General features: G+C 41.9%; 1 protein-coding gene across 3 annotated transcripts in view; it reads right to left on the bottom strand.

Annotated features, from left to right (window-relative positions):
- Positions 1–18026: 18026 nt before the first annotated feature.
- Positions 18027–21638, bottom strand: part of THEGL (theg spermatid protein like) — a 41362-nt gene continuing 37750 nt past the window's right edge. For all 3 annotated transcript variants that reach the window (XM_033106348.1, XM_033106349.1, XM_033106350.1), the window contains 2 exons: positions 20559–20734; positions 18027–19126 (listed from right to left, as the gene is read on the bottom strand). In XM_033106348.1, coding sequence (XP_032962239.1) covers positions 19012–19126; positions 20559–20734 — 291 coding nt within the window. In that variant the 3' untranslated portion in view covers positions 18027–19011. The remainder of the gene's footprint in view (positions 19127–20558; positions 20735–21638) is intronic.

Here is a 21638-nt window from a genome sequence, read left to right as displayed (position 1 = left end):
ATCCCTTCTATCTTGCAAAGTTTCTGTTGAGAAATCAGCTGACAATGTTATGGGAACTCCCTTATAATTTACTAGTTGCCTTTCTCTTGCTGCTTTTAGGATTCTCTCTTTGTCTTTAACATTTGTCATTTTAATTATAGTATGTCTTGGTGTGGGCCTGTTTTGGTTCATCTTGTTTGGGACTCTCTGCACTCTCTGGGCTAGTATGTCTATTTCCTTTGCCAAGTTAGGAAAGTTTTCAGTCATTATTTCTTCAAATAGGTTCTCAATCTCTTGCTTTCTCTTTTCTCCTTCTGTTACCACTATGATGTGAATATTGTTATGCTTGATGTTGTCCCAGAGATCTCTTAAACTATCCTCATTTTTTAAAATTCTTTTTTCCTTTTGCTGTTCTGATTGGGTGTTTTCTGCTATGTTGTCTTCCAAATTGCTTATTTGATCCTCTGCTTCATCTAGTCTGTTAGTGATTCCTTCTAGTGCATTCTTCATTTCAGTTATTGTATTCTTCACTTCTGACTGGTTTTTTTCCCTATGGTTTCTATGTCTTTTTCTATGCTTGCTATCTCTTTATTGAAGTTCTCACTAAGTTTCTTGAGCATCCTTATACCGGTGTTTTGAACTCTGTCTCTGGTAGGTTGCTTGCCTCCATTTCATTTAGTTCTTTTTCTAGAGTTTTCTCCTGTTCTTTTCTTTGGGATGCATTTCTTTGTTTCCTCATTTTGGCTGCCTCTCTGTTTGTTTCTAAGTATTAGGTAGATCTGCTTCATTTCTTGCTAGGTAGCCTTATGTAGTAGGTGCCCTGTGGGGCCCAGTGGCACAGTCTCCCTGGTCACCTGCACTGGGTGCTCCAGGAGTGTCCTTTGTGCAGGTTGTGTGTTCCCTCCTGTTATAGTTGAGCCTTGATTGCTATTGGCACGTCAGTGGATGGGATTAACCTACCGACTGATTGGCTGAGGGGTTTGGCCACGTCTACAGCTTATGGGCTGCTGTGCACAGTGGGAAGGAGCTTACCCCACTGAGTGGGATTCACCCCAGCAGGCTCTAGTGCCTGTTGAGACTGCCCTTTGTGTGTGCTGCTTGTGTGGCTAATTGGGTGGTGCTCTGCTGTGGTATGAAGCCAATTTACAAGTATGTTGGTTCTGGGGCCTCTTAGGAGGGGCTCCGGTGCAGGTTCAGGTCAGCCACTGCCCTTGACCAGTTGGGGACTACCTGGTAGGAACTACAAAGTGATCCACATTTGCTGCCTGTGCTGCACCTGGAGGCATGTGAGAGAGGTCACGCTGTTTACTCAGGATATCTGTCACTAGTACCGGGCCTGGGGAAGCTCTGCAAAAAGCCAGGACATACCAAAGCCTGGTCCCACCTGCTGCTGGTTGCCGGTTGCCGGCTCCCAACTCTGGTAAGGTTAAGCTGCTGATAAAGCCTCCTGCAGTATACAGTAGGGTGTGGAGGGGTCACAGTGAGTCAGCAGATTGGAGTTGCAGAGCTCACTAAGCCAATCAGATTCAGATTTGGCCGTAAGCGTAAGGGGCAGGCTCAACACAGGAAAGATGGCACCCACCTGCCAGCTGCATGGGAGGGTGACTCCACACAGGGAAAATACCGTATCCTCCGGGCTGCCCCCCCTCTCCCCCGAGGCCAGCCTGTCTGCTGTACACTTCTAACGCCCTCGTGTCGCTGTCCTTCTTCTGGAGACCAGGGTGAGTGCCTGCGAGCGAGTCTGTGCCGGCCCTTTAAAAGGATGTCTGGGTTTCCCGTATCCCATTTCCCGTATCCCACCTGGATGGTCAGAATCCCACCATTTTTCACAGCCAGATACTGTGGGGGCTCCTCTTCCCGGCACCAGTACTTCTGGCTGGGGAGCCTGGTGTGAGGCTAGGATTTCTTGCTCCTCCATGGCCAAGATATCCCTCCCAAATTTCGTCCGCCACATGGAGGTTTGGGGTGAGCCCGTTTTGCGTCTCCACCCCTCCTGCTGTCTTGACATGGCTTTTTCATATGCTTAGTTATAAAACTCCTGATCAGCTAGACTTCAGATGGTTCTCCAGGTTGATAGTTCTATAATTTAGTTGTAATTTTGATGTATTCACGGGGTGAGGCAAGCACAGTGGTTATATTCTCCACCATCTTGGATCGTTACTCATTGTGGTTTTGATTTGCATTTTCCTAATGATTAATGATGTTGAGCATCTTTTCATTTGTATACCTCTTTAGAGAAATGTGTATTTAAATCCTTTGCTTATTTTTAAGTTGGGTTATTTGTCTTATCATTGAGTTGCAAGAGCTCTTTATATATTCTGGATACTAGACCTTATCACATATATGGTTTGCATTTTTCTTCTCCAATTCTATGACTTGTTTTTTCACTTTCTTGCTAGTATCCCTTGATACATTAAAGTCTTAATTTTGATGAAGTACAATTTACCTATTTTTCTTTGACTGCTTGTATATTTGGTGTCATATCTGGGTCATACTAATTTTGATAACAAATAAAATGGTCACTTTTGGCTCTTTAGCTGTGATAGGCGGCATCTAAGATAGCTCCAATGATCCCTACCACCTGATGTTCACGCTTTTGTAGAATCCTCTCCCCTTAACTGTGGGCTAAACCCTATGACTAAAGTGATGGGATTTCAATTCCAAGATCAGGTTACACAAGACTACAACTTCTGTCTAACTCTCTTGCTCACTCTCTTACTTGAGGGAGGCTGCCTCCACATTGTGAACTGTCCTATGGAGAGGCCCACATGCCAACCAACTGAGGGAATCCTCTGGCCAACAGCCAGCAAGGAGCTAAAGCACCCACCTAAGCTGTACCCTGATTCCAGACCCACAGAAACTGAAATAATAAACACTTATTATTTTAAGCCACTGAGTTGTAGGGTAGTTTCTTACAAAGCAACAGATAACTTATACAATGACTTCTTGCAAAGGAAAAATAAGCTAAACTAAATAAAGCCTTGGCAGCAAAGCATTCTTGGCTCTAAAGGTAAGACAACTAGAATTTAGCTGGTTAACCAAATGGTATTCACTGAGCCATCACAGCACAAATTAATTAATTTACTAAAGGGATTTCCAATTAAATACATATATAATATATATTTAATATAACATATTATATATTAATATACTTAGTATAATATATATATTGTATAATATATTTATATATTTTTAATAATAGAAATAATATAATAAGCTATTATATATTATAGGTCAATAGCACCTGTGTCTCTGAAACATTCATTCAGAACATCTGAACCAGTTCTCTCTTCCCTTCTTCCCCTCTCCCACAGTGGTTTGCACTACCTTCAAGGTTACAGAATACACAAGTAATTATAATGTCAGTCTAAGCAAAACAAAGTTAGGAAAATGACTTAGTTATCTATATAATATACAATATACGTAAAGTGACCATATGACTTGCTCCCAGGACCATCTTGACTTCAGATCTTATTTCTCATAGTCCAAATGTGTCCTGTTTGGGGTTCAGAAAACAGGGTTACCACATATATACCACTGAGTCAAACAGTACCATTTAGAATATTTTGTAGGTTTAGATAATCCAATTCCATTTCAACTAGGTTATTCCATTTGTGCCAACAATTGGGAGTTGTGGGGGGTTAATAAATGAAAACCTTACCAAGAGTTTAGAATTCTGCAATTAATAAATAAGTTGTAGCCCTTCTCTGAAGCTAAGAAAAGTTCCAAAACAATAGTAGCAGCAACCTAAGACGTCCTATTTATGGATTTAGCTGAATTTAAACAAGGATAATAATCAAGGATCTTGCCTGACACTGTCTGAGGGGAAAGCCACAGTAGGGTCAAGTCTAACACAAATCCCAGACAGAGGGTTGTTTTGCTCTGAGGAGCTGAGCAGCTGGCCAGAGAGAAAAGAGAACCTTTGGTATTCCTGCCCTGGCCAACGCTGTCATTCCTTTCATCTTCTCTCATAAGGAATCTGCTATGTTGTCCAGTCCTGGTACAAAATACTTATTCCATAAAAGCACATGAGTGTCTGGTCTGACAATAAGAAAGGGCTGTTCCCTTCACTTTTTACTCCTTTACACTCTGCACTTCTTAATGCTTGTGTGGGGGGTGGGATGGTATGGACAGTAATAAGAAAAGCAAAAACAAAGAATTAGACTCTCCTGAGTCACTTACTAAATTAATTTATCATTTTTTTAAGCCTGAGAGTTATTTGGGGATATTGAAAAAACTTGGAGGGAGCATTTGAGATCTTGCTCCCCTCCATAGGTCATCAGTTTGGCTCAAATAAACTCTTACAAAAATTCAAGAAAAAGAGAAAAACTTCGTAATGTGGACTAAGTGCAGTTTCATGTCAATATGGTAAATATTGACTGAGTGGTCAGAGGTGGTGGACACAGCGGTGGGCAGTGGAGTGCAGGGGTGAACGAGGCCTAAACCAGCTCTCCCTAAATCGATTGCTCAGCATCCAGCCTCAGCGTTTCAGTTGGGCCAGGTACTCCTGCCTCATACAGTACAATTGTCCCGCAAGTCTGCATGCATCTTCAAAATTGAACTCAGGTTAAGGTAGATGGGGTTTGAATAAGGGTCTTTGCCTTCCTTTTAAAATGTGGAAGGTGGCTCTGTTGTGCAATGGATAGCGCAATGGACTTCTAAAATGTGCAAAGACAGAAGTGTACAAGCTCACCGTGTTGTGAGACATCCCAGCGGGGCCTCATTAGGTGGTTTCCACCCCATTTTGGGATCAGAGCCACTTAAATGGAGATTGGAGAGGGAAAAGTGATCACTGCAACTATCTCATTCTCCATGCCCAGCAGGCAACAAAAGGCTGGGCACCGAAATAACGTGTCTTGGTCCAGCTGTAAGTTCTGAACCTCTCTTTAGAGAGGAAACCCTAGAGGAATAGAAAGGTTTAGAATAACCGAATTAATGGCCTTGACAAGGTTTCCGGCTGCAGGTGGTGGTGGGGCTGGTTTGTGGAGAACACCTTTAGCCCCGGGGCAATCAAGCAGAAGAGCAACACTGGGCAGTTGGAGTAAAGAGCTTCTTCTCCCTTCTCCATCAGCATGGCGCCTCCCAGTGGCGAGCCACCACCGTGGGGCCTGGGACTCCAGCCCACACAACAGAAACCGTTTTTGAATGGAGAATGAATAAAGCTCTGGTAGGACAACTCTCAAAAAAGGAAGTTGACAGGCTTACACCATCCCCTTTCCACAGAAGCAGGGCCTAAACTTTTGGATTGGTTTCTGAGACTCTTTCATATTCCATTTCTGATTCCAATCTCCCAGGGAGATTATGGCCTTTTCCTTTCCCCATCTCCACTTTCTTCCATCAAAACTTACCTGTCCTGTGTCTCATTCCTTCAGGGTTTGTTTTCTGTGCTGAGTAACTACCAAGGTAATCTCAGAGTAGCACCAAATAGCACGTTGACATTTTAGTGTGGGCCTTCAGTGCCTCAGCTTAAAGGAGTATCAGGTGTCAGACTTTTGGATAAGCACTGTGGCATTTGGGGGTAGGACACTCAGTATATTAAGGCTTCTACACCTTCTCCCCCCATCACAGGAATATGATGATTGAAATTCACCACCCTCTTTAATGATTTGGACCAAGATCTTTCCATTTCACAACATACTTTAAAAATTCCATCCATTCTGGTGAAATGTGTTCAGAGGTATCCAATGTCACCAAAGGTGCCTAAAATTGAAATAGTTGGCAATGACTGGAAAGAGAAGTCTTATGATTTAGCAGTAGGGATGTGAACATCGTGACCCACAGGATAGTTCCAAAGCTTTCCTCAAAGTAGGCCAAGGCTTAAGGGACAACAACCAGAGGTTGTCAGGGGATACACATCTTCCACAGGTACCAGGCAGCTTAAAATATGTATACTAGGGGACATCAGACCTACTACGAATAAAATATTTGGCCAAATAATATTTTGAAGTGTAGATTTCTTCCTTTTTCTCTCTGTAGGGCTCCTTTCTCTCCCAGCAGCCTCTGGCCTCGTTGCCTTGTGGTAGGGTGTAGCATGGGAGAAAACAGATATGGTTTGAAAGTAATTTTGCTCCTTGTTCCAAAAGCTTAAGCTCTTAGGGAATCCTAGGGGGTGGGACATTGTGAAGGAGAATAAAGAAAGAGAATTTGGGTTGTAACCAGACTGGAAAGCATTTTCCATAGGTGGGAGTGAAAGGAGGAAAAAATGAGAGGTCATGGATTCCAGGAGCAGAAAAGATCTGTGTCTGGCTTTGCAACACGGTCACTACTAAGGAAAGAAAATACCAGAGAGAAAATGGCCATATCTGGGCAGATAGCATCAAAGGCTGCCCTACCAAAGACTCCCATATTCCAACAGAAAAGTAGCAGAAAGCTGGCGCAGGGAACATGTGGAGAGAGATAACATGTCTCAGCAGTAACCTGTGTGGACCAAGGCCCAGCGGATCTTCCCCACCCCACCCCTAAGCCCCACCACTCAACATTTTGGCACGCAGGAGGCTCCTGGAATCCCAGAAAGGTGTGAGGCTGCTTTTCCACTGGCTCAAGGTCAAAAAGCAAGCTGAGTTATAGAGAACAAAGGCTTGTTTTCCATAGACCTGAGTTTATGCCCACGAGTCAAGGCAGAGAAGGTGGTGAGTGATAAGAGGGAGAAGGATGAAAGTGGTTCCAGGAGTAGATTGGGTCGTGGTTGTAGAGAGTGAGTTTGAATCTTCCTGGATTACCAAACTTCCAAGGAAGAGAGGGAGTTAAAGACCCGGTTCTCTGCCTGAGCAACAGCTGTGTGATTCGTATCGACAAGATGCTAACACTAAAGCTCTTTGTTAAACACCTTCTTATATGTTTGCTGATGTGGTGAATCCTGTAGTGAGAATTGCTAAGATACAGTGTTTACTTACTAAATAAACTGAGGGAGATTTGGAATTATTCCTATGGAAGGTGAAATTTATTCCTCTGAGTAGATTGATTTATTCCTCTGAGTGCATGATAGTCAACCAAATGAAAAGGCTTATTTTGGCCGTGGGTACAAGGCTTTTTATTGTTCTTATTTTGTTCTTAATTGTTATGGCATTGCAAAATAAACAATACACCTTAATGCAAAAATAAACAAGGACCCAAAAGCATGTTTTAGCCTGATTTGTGTTGGATGACTCAAATCAGGTTTCCCCAAGAATGTATCATGCAGCAGTCTCCTTTTTCACTAATTTACTTTTTTCTTTAATTAATAGACTTTATTATTTTTTTAGCAGTTTTAGCTTTTCATAAAAATTGAGAGTTTCCATATACCTTCTCACCTCCATACCCCACCCTTACCCAATTTCCCCTATTTACTAATATCTTGCTCTCGTGTGGTACAATTGTTTTAATTGATGAGCCAATACTAATATATTATTATTAACTAAAGTCCATAGTTTACATTAGGCTTCATTCTTTGTGTTGTACAGTCCATGGGCTTTGACAAATGTATGACACATATCCACCATTACAGTATCATGCAGAATAATTTCATTGCCCTAAAAATCTCCTGTACTCCACCAATTTAGTCCTTCTCCCTTCCCCTCCCAAACCTGACAACCATTCCAATTTGCTTTTATTCTTCAAACAACTCTGGAGAAAATGAACATAAGCACTATTTATCAGTTTAAATTAAGTGCCCATCTTTATTAGTAGATACGCTTATATTTTTTCCATAACTGTAATAACTGTGTGTACTGTTTGGAATTCTAATTGTTTTCAATCCACGTTATTTCACAGACCTATTTCCATGTATAAGCAGAGTCCACATACGTATGAAATCTAACTGTGCCATAATTTTTAAAGATAGATTGCCTTATAGTTGCCATAATCTTGCAGGATGAATTGCCCTAGTTTTGAGATGTTTATTCAAGTTCTAGTTCCTCTACATAAAAAAATGGCTATTGAATTGCAGTTTGATTCTTTACTTGTAAACTAAATATTGTCTAGCTTTCATCCGCTCTCTTCTACAGAGGGTCATATTTTACTCAAGGAACAAATTTTCGGAGATCTCTCATAATTCAAGGCTCATTTCCCTTTAGGAACAAATAAAGAATATGAGGGATGCATTCCTGGAGCTCAAAAATCTGTAACTATTGAATAGAGCACAGTTTTACTTTAATGTTGCTATTGATTTTTAAAGCTATTTTAAATTTTTGGACAACATTTAGGGGCTGTATCCTAAGTCAATAGCACACTCTTAATTTGGTTGCTTGGCCTTCATTTATACCATTTTTATCATATCTAATTTTTATTCTGAACTTTCTGGTTTATGGTTACAATTTTGAAGCCCTAGTTTTAGCAATGTCATCACTTGAATAATATTTTTATAGGATTTATAAAATATTGTAAATTATAGTAATACTAAATATTAGAATAACAATGTAATAAATGCTAAAATCACTCAAAGAATTTCAGATGTCTTTAAATAATGATTGTGCTCCTGATACTGAGAAGGAAGAGAATTACAGTTTGCCAGTGAAACGGCCATTGCCAGGTGCTAGGCAGCAATAGATGACAATTTACAAGTCACTTCCTTATCCAGCAAGACTTTAATATTTCTATATCACACTACTTCTGTGGGACCCAGAGTTGATAAGATTATTTTGAGCTGAAGACATTTGAAATTCAACAGAGGCAGAAAGAAGTCCTCTCAGAGCTTCTCTGATCTGACTAAGTGCAGCAACTTGTGGGAAACGAGGCTGCCCTCAATGCCCACTCTGCGGGAGTTTCACGGCCCTGAGGAATGTAGAAAGACCACTGCACCTGCATAAACAAACATTATCACAAACTCACATAGTATCTCCCATTTGTTCCCCTAAAATCCTACTTGTCTTTCCTAAAGAAAGGATTTGTTCTTCCCATAGAGTCTTTCTCCTCCCTCCCTTGTCCCTACACAGATAGGTCTACAAGTCTCTAACTTGAATCATTTAAAGAGCCAGCTACTTCTTTTGTTGGCTTCTACATGCAATACAAATAGACCTTACTCTCCTGTCAATCTATCCTTCGCTGGTTTATCTCTGCAATACCCAGACACTAATGTTTTTCCTCCCTCACACTTCAAATTCACAGAAATCAAATTTGCTTACAATGCATTTCCACAGATGAATGCAGCCTGTCCCTCTGTATTTCATATACCTCAAAAACACTAGAAGTTTGATTTTTTCCCCCTCTTTAAGCTGCAACTCATTTTATCTTATCATCAAAATATTTTTTTGTTTTGGAATGTAAGCTTGGGGGTTTTCTTTTTTTTTTCAACACGAAAAATTTTCAAGGAACTGGACAACACGAACTAATTTAAAGAGGTTTTATCCTGGCTGTGCAAGAATCTGTCTGTTTCTTGGGCTTTCCTTTCCTTGAGAAGTTACTTGGCCATGCCCCGTGCAGGACTTAGAACCTCGTTGCAGAAAGAAGGCCTAGTGAGAGGCTTTGAAATAGCCATTGTTCAGCCAACTTCTTACATCCCTCTAGGTAAAGGTAGATGCTGCAGAATCCCAGTCAGCTGGCTTTCGCTGTGGTTCTGCAGTGTGTACTATTGGTGCCTACAATTTCCCTCCAGGCAGCCTGCTGACTCTCCTACCTGTAACAGCCACTCCATCCACGGGTATCAAAACTAAGCTGACTAGGTCTGCTGTTGTTGTTGCTCTGCTGTGGAGTTGTAGGAGTTCCTTATAGTTTTTGGATATTAACCCTTATTAGATATATGAATTGCAAATATTGTCTCCCATTCTGTAGATTGCCTTTCACTCTGCTGTGTAGATTTTTAATTCCACTTGCGATTTTTTGCTTCTGTTGCCTCTGCTTTTGGTGTCACATAGCCAAGAAGTGGAAACAACCTAAGTGTTCATCAGTAGATGAATGGATAAAGAAAATGTGGTCTATGCATACAGTGGAATACTATTCAGCCTTTTTCAAAAGAGAAATTATGTCATGTACATAAACTCTGACGACTTCATGCGAAGGGAAATAGGCCAATCGCAGAAAGAAAAGCACTGCAAATATTTCCACTTATATGAGGTATGTAAAATAGTCAAATTTGTAAAGCTGAAGAGGAATACTGTTTGCCAGGGGCCGAGGGGAGGGAGAAATAGGAGGTATTAATAACAGGCATATGTTTTCAGTCAAAGAAGGTAAGTACGCTCTAGAGATCTGATGTACCACATTGTACCTATAGCCAACAATAATGTGCCGTCCACAAAAACATGTTTTAAGAGGGTAGATCTCATGTTAAGGGTTCTTACCAAAATAAAATATTTGTTTAAAAAAACTATACAGACTGAAACAGGGAAATGAGCAAAGAAAAATACAACACGTTGCCACTGAACGTATCAGTTGGCTAATGAAGGCCAGTAAAGGAAGATCTTGAAATATGAAGACCTTCCACATCTCAGAATATTCAGCAGAGGGTCTGAAGATAGAGGGTCCTCACCAGCTTCTTGCCTGAGAAGTCCTCACGACAGTCTACAGAGCCCTGGCGCCTGGCTATTTCTCTGACCTCAGACCTCTGCTACCTCTGTCTACCTCTTTATCCCTCTCTCCAATCTGCTTCAGAGGGAAGGGCAAAGGGAGCTCAGGGATCTCATTAATATCAAAGGAATATACAAAAGAAGCCATAATAGATCATACTTCTTATAAAGGACGGTTAAAAGGTGAGCTCATACTGGTTCATTGATCTGTGGAATCTAGAGCCTCGCTGCTCAAAGTGGCGGGGTCCACATACCCAGCAGGCAGAATGTTAGGGGCTGAATCGTGTTCCTTCAAAACTCATCTGTTGAAGTCCTAAACCCCAGTACCTCTGACGGTGACTGTATTTGGAGACAGGGTTTTTAAAGAGAGAATGAAGTTAATGAGTTCCTTAGGGTAGCTGGCCATCCTATATGACTGTTGTCCTTTTACAAAGAGGAAATTTGGACACAGACATGCATAGAGGGGAGACTATGTGAAGATACATGGAGAAGGCTGACATCTATTAGCCAAAGAGTGAGTCCTCAGAAGAAACCAGCCCTGCCAACACCTTGATCTTGGACTTCTAGCCTCCAGAATTGTGAGACAATACATTTCTGTTGTTTCAGCCACCCAGTCTGTGGTACTTTGTTGTGGCAGCCCTAGCAAGTAATATATAGCATGGACATCACCTGGAAGCATCTTAGAAATGCTCATTCTCAAACCCCAACCCATTCCTGCTGAATTAGAATTTTTTTTGGGGGGGCGGGGAGGTAAAACCCCAGAATCTGTGTTTTAACAAGTCCTTTGACTGATTCTTGTGCCGCTAACATTTGAGTAGCATTGATCTAGAGCAGTGGTTGTCAAACTGCACGTTAGCATCTCCTGGGTAACTGTTGAAAAAGAGCAGTGCCTGGGCCTCACCTTGACATTTTGATTCAGTTGGTTGAGTGTTGGATGGTCAGGGTAGCAAGGGCAGAGCCAGCATAGGTATTTTTTTAAAGCTCCCCTGTTGACTCTACGGTACAGCCAGAGTTGAGATCCCCAGGTCTGGAGCCTGTTTGCTTAATGTAGAAACCTGCAGGAGAGACGACTGATTGCAGGTACTTTGCTGTGAACAAAGGCAGTTTCCTAATTCCCTAACCTAAGGAGCTTCGCTGGTAGTACGTGACTTCAAGAACAAACTGGACTCCTTCTCTAGAGATAATGAAGCATCCTTTCTTTTACCTGCAAATCCCCAGCTTCCTTCTGTGACTGGGTGTGATGGTTAGTATTCTGTGTTCACTATTCTGTGGCATGGGGTGCTGAGATTCAGCATTAGTTCTGGGCGTGTCTGTGAGAGTGTGTCCAGACGAGGTCAGCCATTTGAATCTGTGGAATCAGTAGATGGCCCTCTCCACGTGGGTGGGTATCATCCCGTCCTCTGAAGGACTGCATGGAATAAAAGGTGGGAGATGGAGGAATTTACCCTTTCTTTATTTTCTGCCTCACTGCCTGAGGTGGGACATCTCATCTCACCTTCTCTGGCCCTAGGACTGGGATTTATACCAGTGGCTCTCCTGGTTCTTAGGCCATTGATTCTGACTGTATTCCACCATTGGCTTTCTTGGGTCTCCACCTTACAGACAGCAGATTGTGGGACTTCTCAGCCACCATAATCACATGAGATAATTCCTTATAATAAATCTCATTTAGAAAGATATAGGTGACAGATAGATGATAGATAGACAGAGAGCTAGATAGTCTCCTACTAGTTCTGTTTTTCTGGAGAACTCTGACTGATATACTGGGCAAGCCCGAATGTCAAGGAGATAAAAACATCTTAATAGATTGGAGCAGCTTGACCCACCAGGTTGAGAGAAATTCAGTGGTTCTGGATCTAGGTCTGTTGTCCTTTTGTCTTGCAGGGAACTGGGCATGTGCAAGGCCCCTCCAGAATAGCTTAAAGGTGTATGGTGCCATTCATCCTAAGGGGTTAGTAAACTTATATTCTCAGTTTCCAGGCTCCCTCTTTAGGGTTTTACAGACTCCTCCATGCTGACGTGTAAATGCCTGATTAGGTTTAATGAGGTACCATTCCTGCTTGTGTCTGCATTTCAAAAACAGATAAAGCCTTAGGTTATAAGAAAAGAATTCTGGAGGTGGAATTTTATGCATTAGCAAACTGGCTGGAGAGCTGGGGGCTGGACTGGAAAATACTACTACTAATAATGGTAATCATTGCGTATTTACCACATACCATGCCTGTACTTAGAACACGTCATTCATTATCTCATTTAATCTTCATAGCAATGCTGGAGGTAAGTTGGAAGAACTTGAACCCAAACCATCTACACCTACAGTTTTTTACTGTCTACATTAACATGACTTTTACTATTCTTCTGCCATCAATCAATTCTCAAAGACCTCTTTGGAAATCCTTGCCTTGCTGTGTCTATCGGTCCCTTACCCAATCTTAATCAAGCCCAAACTCATAAACCCCCCACCACTGCCCTCCTTTTACTAGATGCTGCTAAGACTCTGTCGAGCTAGAGAGCTCCCTTATCTGTAAGCTATGAACTCAGCTTTGCTTTGTCCATAGCTATTTGAGGAGCAGCATTTGACTGTACGATCCTTACCTCCATTTTACAAGTGAGGAAATGGAGTCCCAGAGAGATTAGTTAATTTATCCAAAGACACAGAGCTATTAATGCTAAGTGGTCAGTCTAGGGTTCAAATCTTGCCATTCTGATTCTAGGGAGTACAAGCCCAGCCACAGGTCTACACTGCCTCACTATACATTTGAACGCATACAATACTGTCACTTGTTCTTTCTCCACCGATGGTCAACAACAGGGCAATAATCCCAGAGAAGCCGGAACTTGAAATGGCTCTCTGCCCAGGGCTGTGCTTTAAGGTTGCTGAAGCCAGGATGGTAGTACTTTCAAACCATCTAAGCCCCAGGGCACTCCTGCCCTCTTAGATCATTACATAAAAGAGATATGTTACCTGGTATCTGTTATTGCTTTCCTTTGATGTCCACCTGCCTGAGCCCTATCCACCCTCGCCCTTTTCACAGTGCAGCTGCCTGCCCACAACCACTGCGCCCCAGGTTTCCCCGGGTGACTTCGCTTCTCACTTCACACAGAAGGTTAGCTGCTGCTCTCTGCTCCTCCACTCCCCACAGCTGCCACCTTTCTTAGTCCCCAGCTTCATACCTGTTCTATTTTGTAATCCAACTCTGGATGCCCAACACCCTTGACGTTTTAGCATACCACACCTTGGCAACAGAGGAGAGGCAGGCAGGCAGGCAGATGCACGCTGCTATGGGTGGGGAAGATTTGCCATCTGGCAACCCCTCCAGATGGAAAAGAAAAATCAACACAAATGATGAAAGAACGTGTGTCTTCAGGCGCCCTGTTCTTACTGCCTGTCGCATGTCTTTGCTGCCAAGGGTGGCCATGGGCCAAGACCTCTCCTCATAGGTCCTTAGGAAGCAAAACGATCTGAAGGCATCAACACACCCCTCTGCCTCGATTCATGCAGGTTCTTACTAGCCAACAGTCGGTCACTTAAGTTTAGATCTGTTGCGGATTGGTTCACACAAGTTGATCAAGGGGCTTCAAACACCTAATTGAAGGAGAAGTATCTACCTGCTTATTTAGCAAACCCAAACCAGGGACATGCTCACACGCCTGTGGAAATCAGCCCGCTGAAGTCAGGACCATCACCTTTTTGCTCCCCTTTCCGCCCCACGCCACTGGGCTTCAGTCTATTGCTCCCCTAATTTATTACCTGTTTCCGTTAACTATGGCTGCATAACAAACCAACCCAAAACCTAGTAGCTTACAAAATAGCCGTTTTTTTCTGACAATTCGGTGGGTAATCCTTTGGCTGGTTGTGCTGGCTTTCTCGTGTGGATGCATTCAGCAGAGGGTGAACTGGAGGCTGGGCTCAGAGGTGACGGCTGGGAGGGCTGGGCCCCTTTTTCCACATGGTCTCTCAAGGAGGCTGGGTTTGTTCCCATGCAGCCTGGTAGCAGCATTCCGAGAACGCAAAGGCAGAAGCCGCAAGGCTTCTGGAGGCCTCCGCTGGGAGGTCAGACAATGTCACTTCCATCTCATTGCCCTGGTCTAAGCAAGTCGCAGCCCAGCCCAGACTGAAGGAGAGGGAAAGTCGGCTCTACCTCTTGACAGAAGCATTGTGTTTTCAGTGGGACTATAACTGCTATCAGCAGAGGAAGTAAACTCCATTATCTAGAAAGATGTGGGAAGCTTCTTAACATCCACCATAAAGACGAACAGACAAAACCCACTTGCTCTGTCCTGGATCGTGTGCTAAGTACTCCACAATGATTGTCAAGAACCCAGTGAGGTAGGTTACGGGAAGCACGTTTATTTCCCTTTGCTCCCGTTTCCATGTGCTGAGGCAGAATTCCCTAGAGAAGAACTTCCTGCCTTTCGCCCTTACCCACTCCAATTTCCTCCTTCCCCTGGGAGCAGTGTTAAGCCATTTCACATTTATGTCACCATTTTCCTTCCTTCAACTAAATTGAGGTAAACAAACAACTCTTTAACACTCTCTCTCTTCCCACGTATTCCTCATCTATTACATGTCAAGCACTGGTACCCAGAGGTCAGCAGAGGCTTCGTGACTTTTGAAAATTCAATTAGAATTTATTTGAAACCCCTTGCCTGAGTCCTTCCCATTCCCCTGGATTTGGGGGTGGGAGGACCAGTTCATTTTATTTTACCTTATTTTTAATGGATTGTAACTCCACAATCCTACTTCCACCGAATTAAAAATTATCTCAGCATCTTGTGTGTGCTGTTTCTCCTCCACACTGTCCCTAGGCATGTAATAAAGACCCATTGCCTTGATGTCCCCCTTCAATAGCCCTCACACCACACATTTGGGAATAAAGCAGTTCTGACTGAAGGTGCCGAGTGTTGGAGTTTTGCTTTGTTCAAGCCCCTCATGCCTCTTCGGAGATCTGTAACTAACTGTTCATCCTCACTCTGTTCCCTCTTTGCACTTCATTACGTAAAACTTCATAAATAGAAGAGAGAATATCAAAATGAACCCTATGTTGCCATCACTTAGTTTCAACAATCACTAACTCACAACAATAAGTCGTTTCATCTGTAGCCTGATCCATAGCCCTGTCGGGATTAATGCCAAGGAAACTCCCAATATCACTTCGTCCACAAATGTTCAGCATCCGTTTCTAAAAGAACTGGTTTTAAAAGCACAGCCACCATGCCAATACCCTCTCTCCTAAATATAATTAATAGCAATTCCTCAGCAAATGTCAAGTCAGGCTTCACACTCTCCCACTCGGGGTTCAGTCACACCTGATGAAGATGACTTGCATTCACGTATCTCCCACAGATCTCGGGTCTCATCGCTGTGACCCATGTAACTACTGCCTACCTGAGCAGGGCCAACCGCCCATTGGACACAGCAGACGCAGTGCCTACAGCCCACGATGTTTTTGGAGCTCTCAAAAAATTCTAGTTCTTTTTAAATGAGAAGGAAAAAGCAACATTTTAAAGACGTTTTAATATATAATATGAATATGCCCACCTTTATACCAATGCAGTCACAAAATATAATTTTTAATATCATTTCAAGGAAGAAACGATCCAGAAAGGCAAAAATGCCTAGAGTCCGTGAGAGTCATAATGCAGCCCTGCCTCTGACATCGCCTGTTAGATATCTCAAAGGTGACCTTTCATCTAAGTGCCTAGAACTGAACACACGAGTCTCCTCTCTCCTCTTCTGGTTCTCTCCCAATATTCCCTGCATCAGTGAAGGGCTGATTAGAGTAAAAATAAAGAACAATCACCCAAATGAGAACACACCAGACTATTTATTCAGAGCTTGATATAGTAAGGAGTCAGCCACCATCGCTTGCGTCTGGCAGAGACTCAAAGGCAGACAGAGGAGGGGGAAAGCTCTACAGTGGAGGCAGAGAGGGAAGGATTTGGAACGCTCTGGCTAGAGGCTGTTGTCCTGGGGAATTTGGAGATGACTTCATTAGAAACAGGGCATCTTATGTGATTGGCTTAGGGAGTATATTTGGGTTTTTGTTGGAACTGAGGGCAAAACATAGGCACCAATAAGGACCAATGACCAGATCCTGACCATTTGGGGCTGACCTGCTGCAGAGGCTGTGGTTTGGCTTCCTGGCCTGGTTGCTGCAAAGGTTGAGAGTCAGTTCTGTTGTCATATAGGGCCTGGTCCTTGGCCATCTGTATATTCATAAGCTATCTTGGTTCATTAGCTAGGAATCCATAATTATCTTGAATGTTTCCCTCTCCCCCACCCCACATCCAATCCATCACCGAATCCTGTAAAAATTCACCTCCCTACATATCTCTCAAGTCTGTCACTTTTTCCAACCTTCAGCATGGTACCACCAAACTATTTTCGAAATCTTTCACCTGATCTATTAAATAGTTTCCTAACTTGGTCTATCTACCTCCACTATCTCCTCCCCAATTTATCTGTTAAAGTAATTTTTTTCAAAAGCCAATCCTGATTACATTATCCCTTTGCTTAAAGTACATCAACAACTCCCATGGGTTTTCAGATAAAGATTAAAATCTTTTAACATGGCCTCAAGGTCCTGCATGGTCTGACTCCCATCCTTCTGCCTTCGCTTGTATCACACAAGCCCTTTTGTCTTTCAGTTTGGGTAACAATGGCCTTCTTTCAGTCCCTGAAACATCTGCCTACTTGTCACAGGGGAATTAATATAAGGCTGAAAGTTAACTCCTGAATCAAAGGAATAGGTGAAGGGTTACAGCTGGGGCCAGAGTAACTCCAGGGACACAGGTAGTAGGAGAAAAATGAAGTCTCAACAGGGCACTGCTACCGGGAAATCAGCTCCAGCTACCCCCCCTTGGATCCCTTGCACTACGTGCTTAAGATCCAAAGCCCTGGGGGACAGTTCAATGGGCTTGGCTGGCTTGAGTCACATGCCCATTCCTTGGCCAGGATACCTTGAACAAAAGTCCCAATAAAGCTTTAAATATGAAGAGAAAGTAATTCCCCAAAAGAAAATTGGGATATCTTACCAGGAAGAACCTCTTAGATGCAGGGTGTACCCCCAAATCAACAAATGTCCACTAAACACATGTTCCCACTACCTGGATTGACTTCCTGCCTGTTCTTTTGTTAAGCATCCCTATTCAATTTTTAGATTCCCGCCCAACTGTCCCTTCATTAAAGATGCCTTTCCTCACCTTCCCAAGGGAGTCAAAGTTCTCTATCCTGTTATTCCCTAGCAATATAACCTCTCCCTCATAGCACTTTTCACTATTGTAATTTTATGTGTTAATGTTTGAATTACATAATCTCTCCCAATTGGCTTAATAAGTCCATTAGAGCAGAGCCATATCTGTCTGGCTTCATGTGGTATCTCCAGTGCCTAGTACAGCGAGGAGCAAAGCAAAACCACTCAACAGGCGTTCATTTAATGTATGAATCAAGCCATAAAGGGATTTATTTTCCCAGTGATATGAATGATGCCACACCCCCCTTAGAAGGCAAAAGCAGATAAAATTAAACAATTTTTTTCCTATTCATACTTTATTAGGTAATGTTCTGATTTAATCTACAGTAATGCAGTAGGAACCCACTTTACACATAAAGAAACTGAGGCACAAGGAGTTAGGGAATTTGTTCAAAATCACATACTTAGTAAATAATCCATGGGGGATACAAACCCAGGTCTGTCTGATTCCAAAACTCAAGTTCAAAACTACTGTATGATATTGTCTCTCCATAACACTAGTTATCTCCTTAACACAAAAGCCTTAGAGATAGAGCCATTCGTCTGTAAAATTGGTTTTCAAATAAGTTCATTTTCATGTAAATCTAGATATGCCATAAAAGTTAGTTTAATTTGTAAAATATTTATCCATGGAGAGAATAAAACAAACTAAATGAAAAGTCTGGGCAGATGAAATTTGACAGAGAATTATAATGCTCACCCAATGCCTGGCCTTTTCTGTTATTCATAATAAATGACATTGAGGGTGAGTGAAGGAATGGAAGGTGTGATCATTTAAGGGAACCTGTTCCTTAAATTTCGTTTAGAGATTATAAAAAGCTTTTCAATTTACCCAAAACAGCTTCACTATTTCAGTGTTCTTTCTTGGGAATGAGGGGAGGTTGGAAAAGTAACACAAAGAATGTTTCCAATTCTCAGGACTTATTAAGGAAGGGATTGGGGCAAGAGCAGCTCTTGGGGAGCACGGATCTCACCAGGACAAGAAAAGCAAAACTGGCAAATATCAGGAAGAGTGTTTCTTCAGGTCAGTCACAGCACTGCGACCACCAAGATGCTTGTGAGACATAGTAAGGATAAGGCAGACTATCTTTTCTCTTTTATTGCATGCTGGAGTCCCCACACCTGCTGAACACATGATTCAGGTAACAGCAGCTCACTGATGGTCACAGTGTGTTCCCCGGAGGGCTCATATGTTTTTGCAGTTTGGGGAGGAATACAAGCTGACGGTATCAGAGTAGGGAACTAAGATATCTAATATGTCTTCTGGATACATAACTAGAGTTTGATGTGGCTTTCTGTATTTAACGAATAATAGGTTCTGCCAACTCCTGGATCCTCTGAGAACATTGTGATTTCAAAGCAGCTGGCTTGACGTTAAAGACCTCTGGATCGTAGTATAGAATATGCACAGGAGTCCTGAAAAGAGGGAAAAGGAAAAAAAGAATTCAACCTGAAATAAGATGAACAGAAAATAGAACTAACATTTCTCAAGTATCTACTATGTGTTCAGGACAATGATATTATCCCATTAAGATTTTCATAAGTACCCTGTGAAACATGAATCATGACCTCCACTGTACAAATAAGGAAATGAAGGCTTGGGGAAGTTATTAGGTTACTGCAAAAGTAACTGTGGTTTTTACAATAGTTTTTAACATTTTAAACTGCAATTACTTTTGCACCAACCTAATATAAAAAGGATCTGTGGTCTAATCAGATTCGTGTATCTGTCAGATTCCAAAGCCTTTGCTCTTTCCACAGAAAGTAAATTCTGGAAATTTCTCAATAATTTGACAATGTTAAAACAAGCCAGAAAGTCCTCTGGCTTGTTTAAGACTTAAAGAAATCGAATTTTTGAAGTTTCCACTCTTAGCATGTTACCACCAAATAGTAATAACTTTGTCACTGGGATGGAAACTTGAGCACTTGATCTTACTCTTCCCTTTCCTTTGTCAATGAACAGAGAATAAGCTTCATTTCATTTGATATTAAACTTTATTTTTTTTAGGGAAAAACACCTTATAAAATTTTTAAAATAAAATTTGTATATATGTATACATGTGCAAAAATAAAGTATGTATATATGGATATATATATATACACACACACACACACAGACACACACACACACACAGACACACACACACACAACTGAAAAAGTTGTAGAAGTCTTGAGCCTCCAGATTTTCCTGATGGTGTTTAAAGGGGGGAATCAGGTATTATGCCTTGAAGGTAACAAAATGAATTGGGGTTCAGGCAAGTTGAGAGGTCTTCTAAAAAATAAACAGGAATTAGAGGTAATTTCTTCTTTGTTGAATGTATTTTTTTCTGTATTTGAAATAGGTCATACATGTACATGACGCAAAAATGCTGAAAAATGCAAAAGCCTATTTATTGAAAAATAAGTCTTCCTCCCATCCTAGTTCCCTATGCCCCCAAAAGTAACCATTGTTGCTAGCTTCTTGTATACTCTTCTGAGATATTGTAGGCATATGCAAGCAAATACATGGCACATGTTTTTTTCTTACATGTTTTTTTCTTTATTATGTGCTTTGTTCTGCAACTTGTTTCACTTACTATATGTTAGATAAATGATACCATATCCATACTTACAGAGTTGTCTCCTAGATCTACGTTTCAATACTAATATACTAACCTTTTGACTGTAACCTTGTGTTTATGGTAAGAAGACCATAGATTTGTCACAATAAATGTAATAAATAAGCGAGATGTTTTTGAAAATTTCTTGTATTTCTACAGTTCTCTTCACTAGCCTTATTAGGTCAGTTTTTTTGGTCCCTAACAGCCCCAGGCTTTCCTGTCCCATCTTAGTCTTAAATTGACATACCTTGTGTTTGGATTAGCTAGTTCTTGAATTCTGGGAGATGTTTTATAATGGATAGCAGCAGAAGACACTCGCCAGTAGGGTTCACAAGCAGGTAAATAATCTTGATGAAGAGACTTGGCCTTAGCTAGAGCTATTATCCGAGGGCTAGGTTTGGCTAGCAAGGCAGCTTGGGAAACCTATGGTGGAAACAAAAAGACACACAAATATATCCCAAATTTCACCACATCTCCCTCTCTTTACAGCTATATCTCTAATCGAGTCACCATCATTGTTTTCCTGGCTAACTGCAACAGACTCCTAGCTTGTCTCCCTGCTTCCATTGTTGCCTCTGTACGATCTAGCCTTCACATACTAGCACTTATTGAGGGAGAGAAGGAGCATTTTCATGAGCGCATTCCATGAGCCAGGCAGTGTTCAAAGTGATTTACCTATGTCATTCCTACTTAATCATCATAACAACTCTATGAAGTAAGCACTTTCTGACGCCCAAGTCAGATCATGTCACTCCCAGGGTTTAAAACCTCTAGCGGATTCCCATTTTGCTAAGAACAACAATTAAGCTCCTTACTGTGGCCTAGACGGGCATGCATCACCTGGCTGCTATCCCACTCTTCCGACCTCATCTTCCTTCCGTCCTGTCCCCAACTTGGTTACCATGATCCTAGCCACACAAGGGCCCTCCAGCCTAGCTCTTTTTTTCTCAGGACCTTTGCACTTATTAGTTCTTCTGCTTGAAATCCTCTTCTTCAATCTTGTCATGGCTGCCTCTTCATCATTCAAGTCTCCAGACTCAGAGGAGTTCTTCCCTGATCATCCAAGATAAATTGGCCTTTCTAATTATCCTCTTCCACAGTACTAATCTTCCTCATAGCACTTACCAATACCTGACTTAGTTGATTTATCTCATTGTTGATATGTTTATTATCTGCTTTTCCTCTTTAGAATATAAGCTGCTTGAGAGAAGTATAGCACGTCCTCAAATAATGTCATTTCATTCAACGTTGTTTCATTATAACACTGATGAGATGCCTAGGCACCTGACTCCTGTTTATATCAATCAGCCTACAGTAAAATTGGTTT

Source organism: Rhinolophus ferrumequinum, chromosome 5 (assembly GCF_004115265.2).
Source record: "Rhinolophus ferrumequinum isolate MPI-CBG mRhiFer1 chromosome 5, mRhiFer1_v1.p, whole genome shotgun sequence".
Lineage (NCBI taxonomy): Eukaryota > Metazoa > Chordata > Mammalia > Chiroptera > Rhinolophidae > Rhinolophus > Rhinolophus ferrumequinum.
This window is presented reverse-complemented; position numbering and strand designations above follow the sequence as displayed.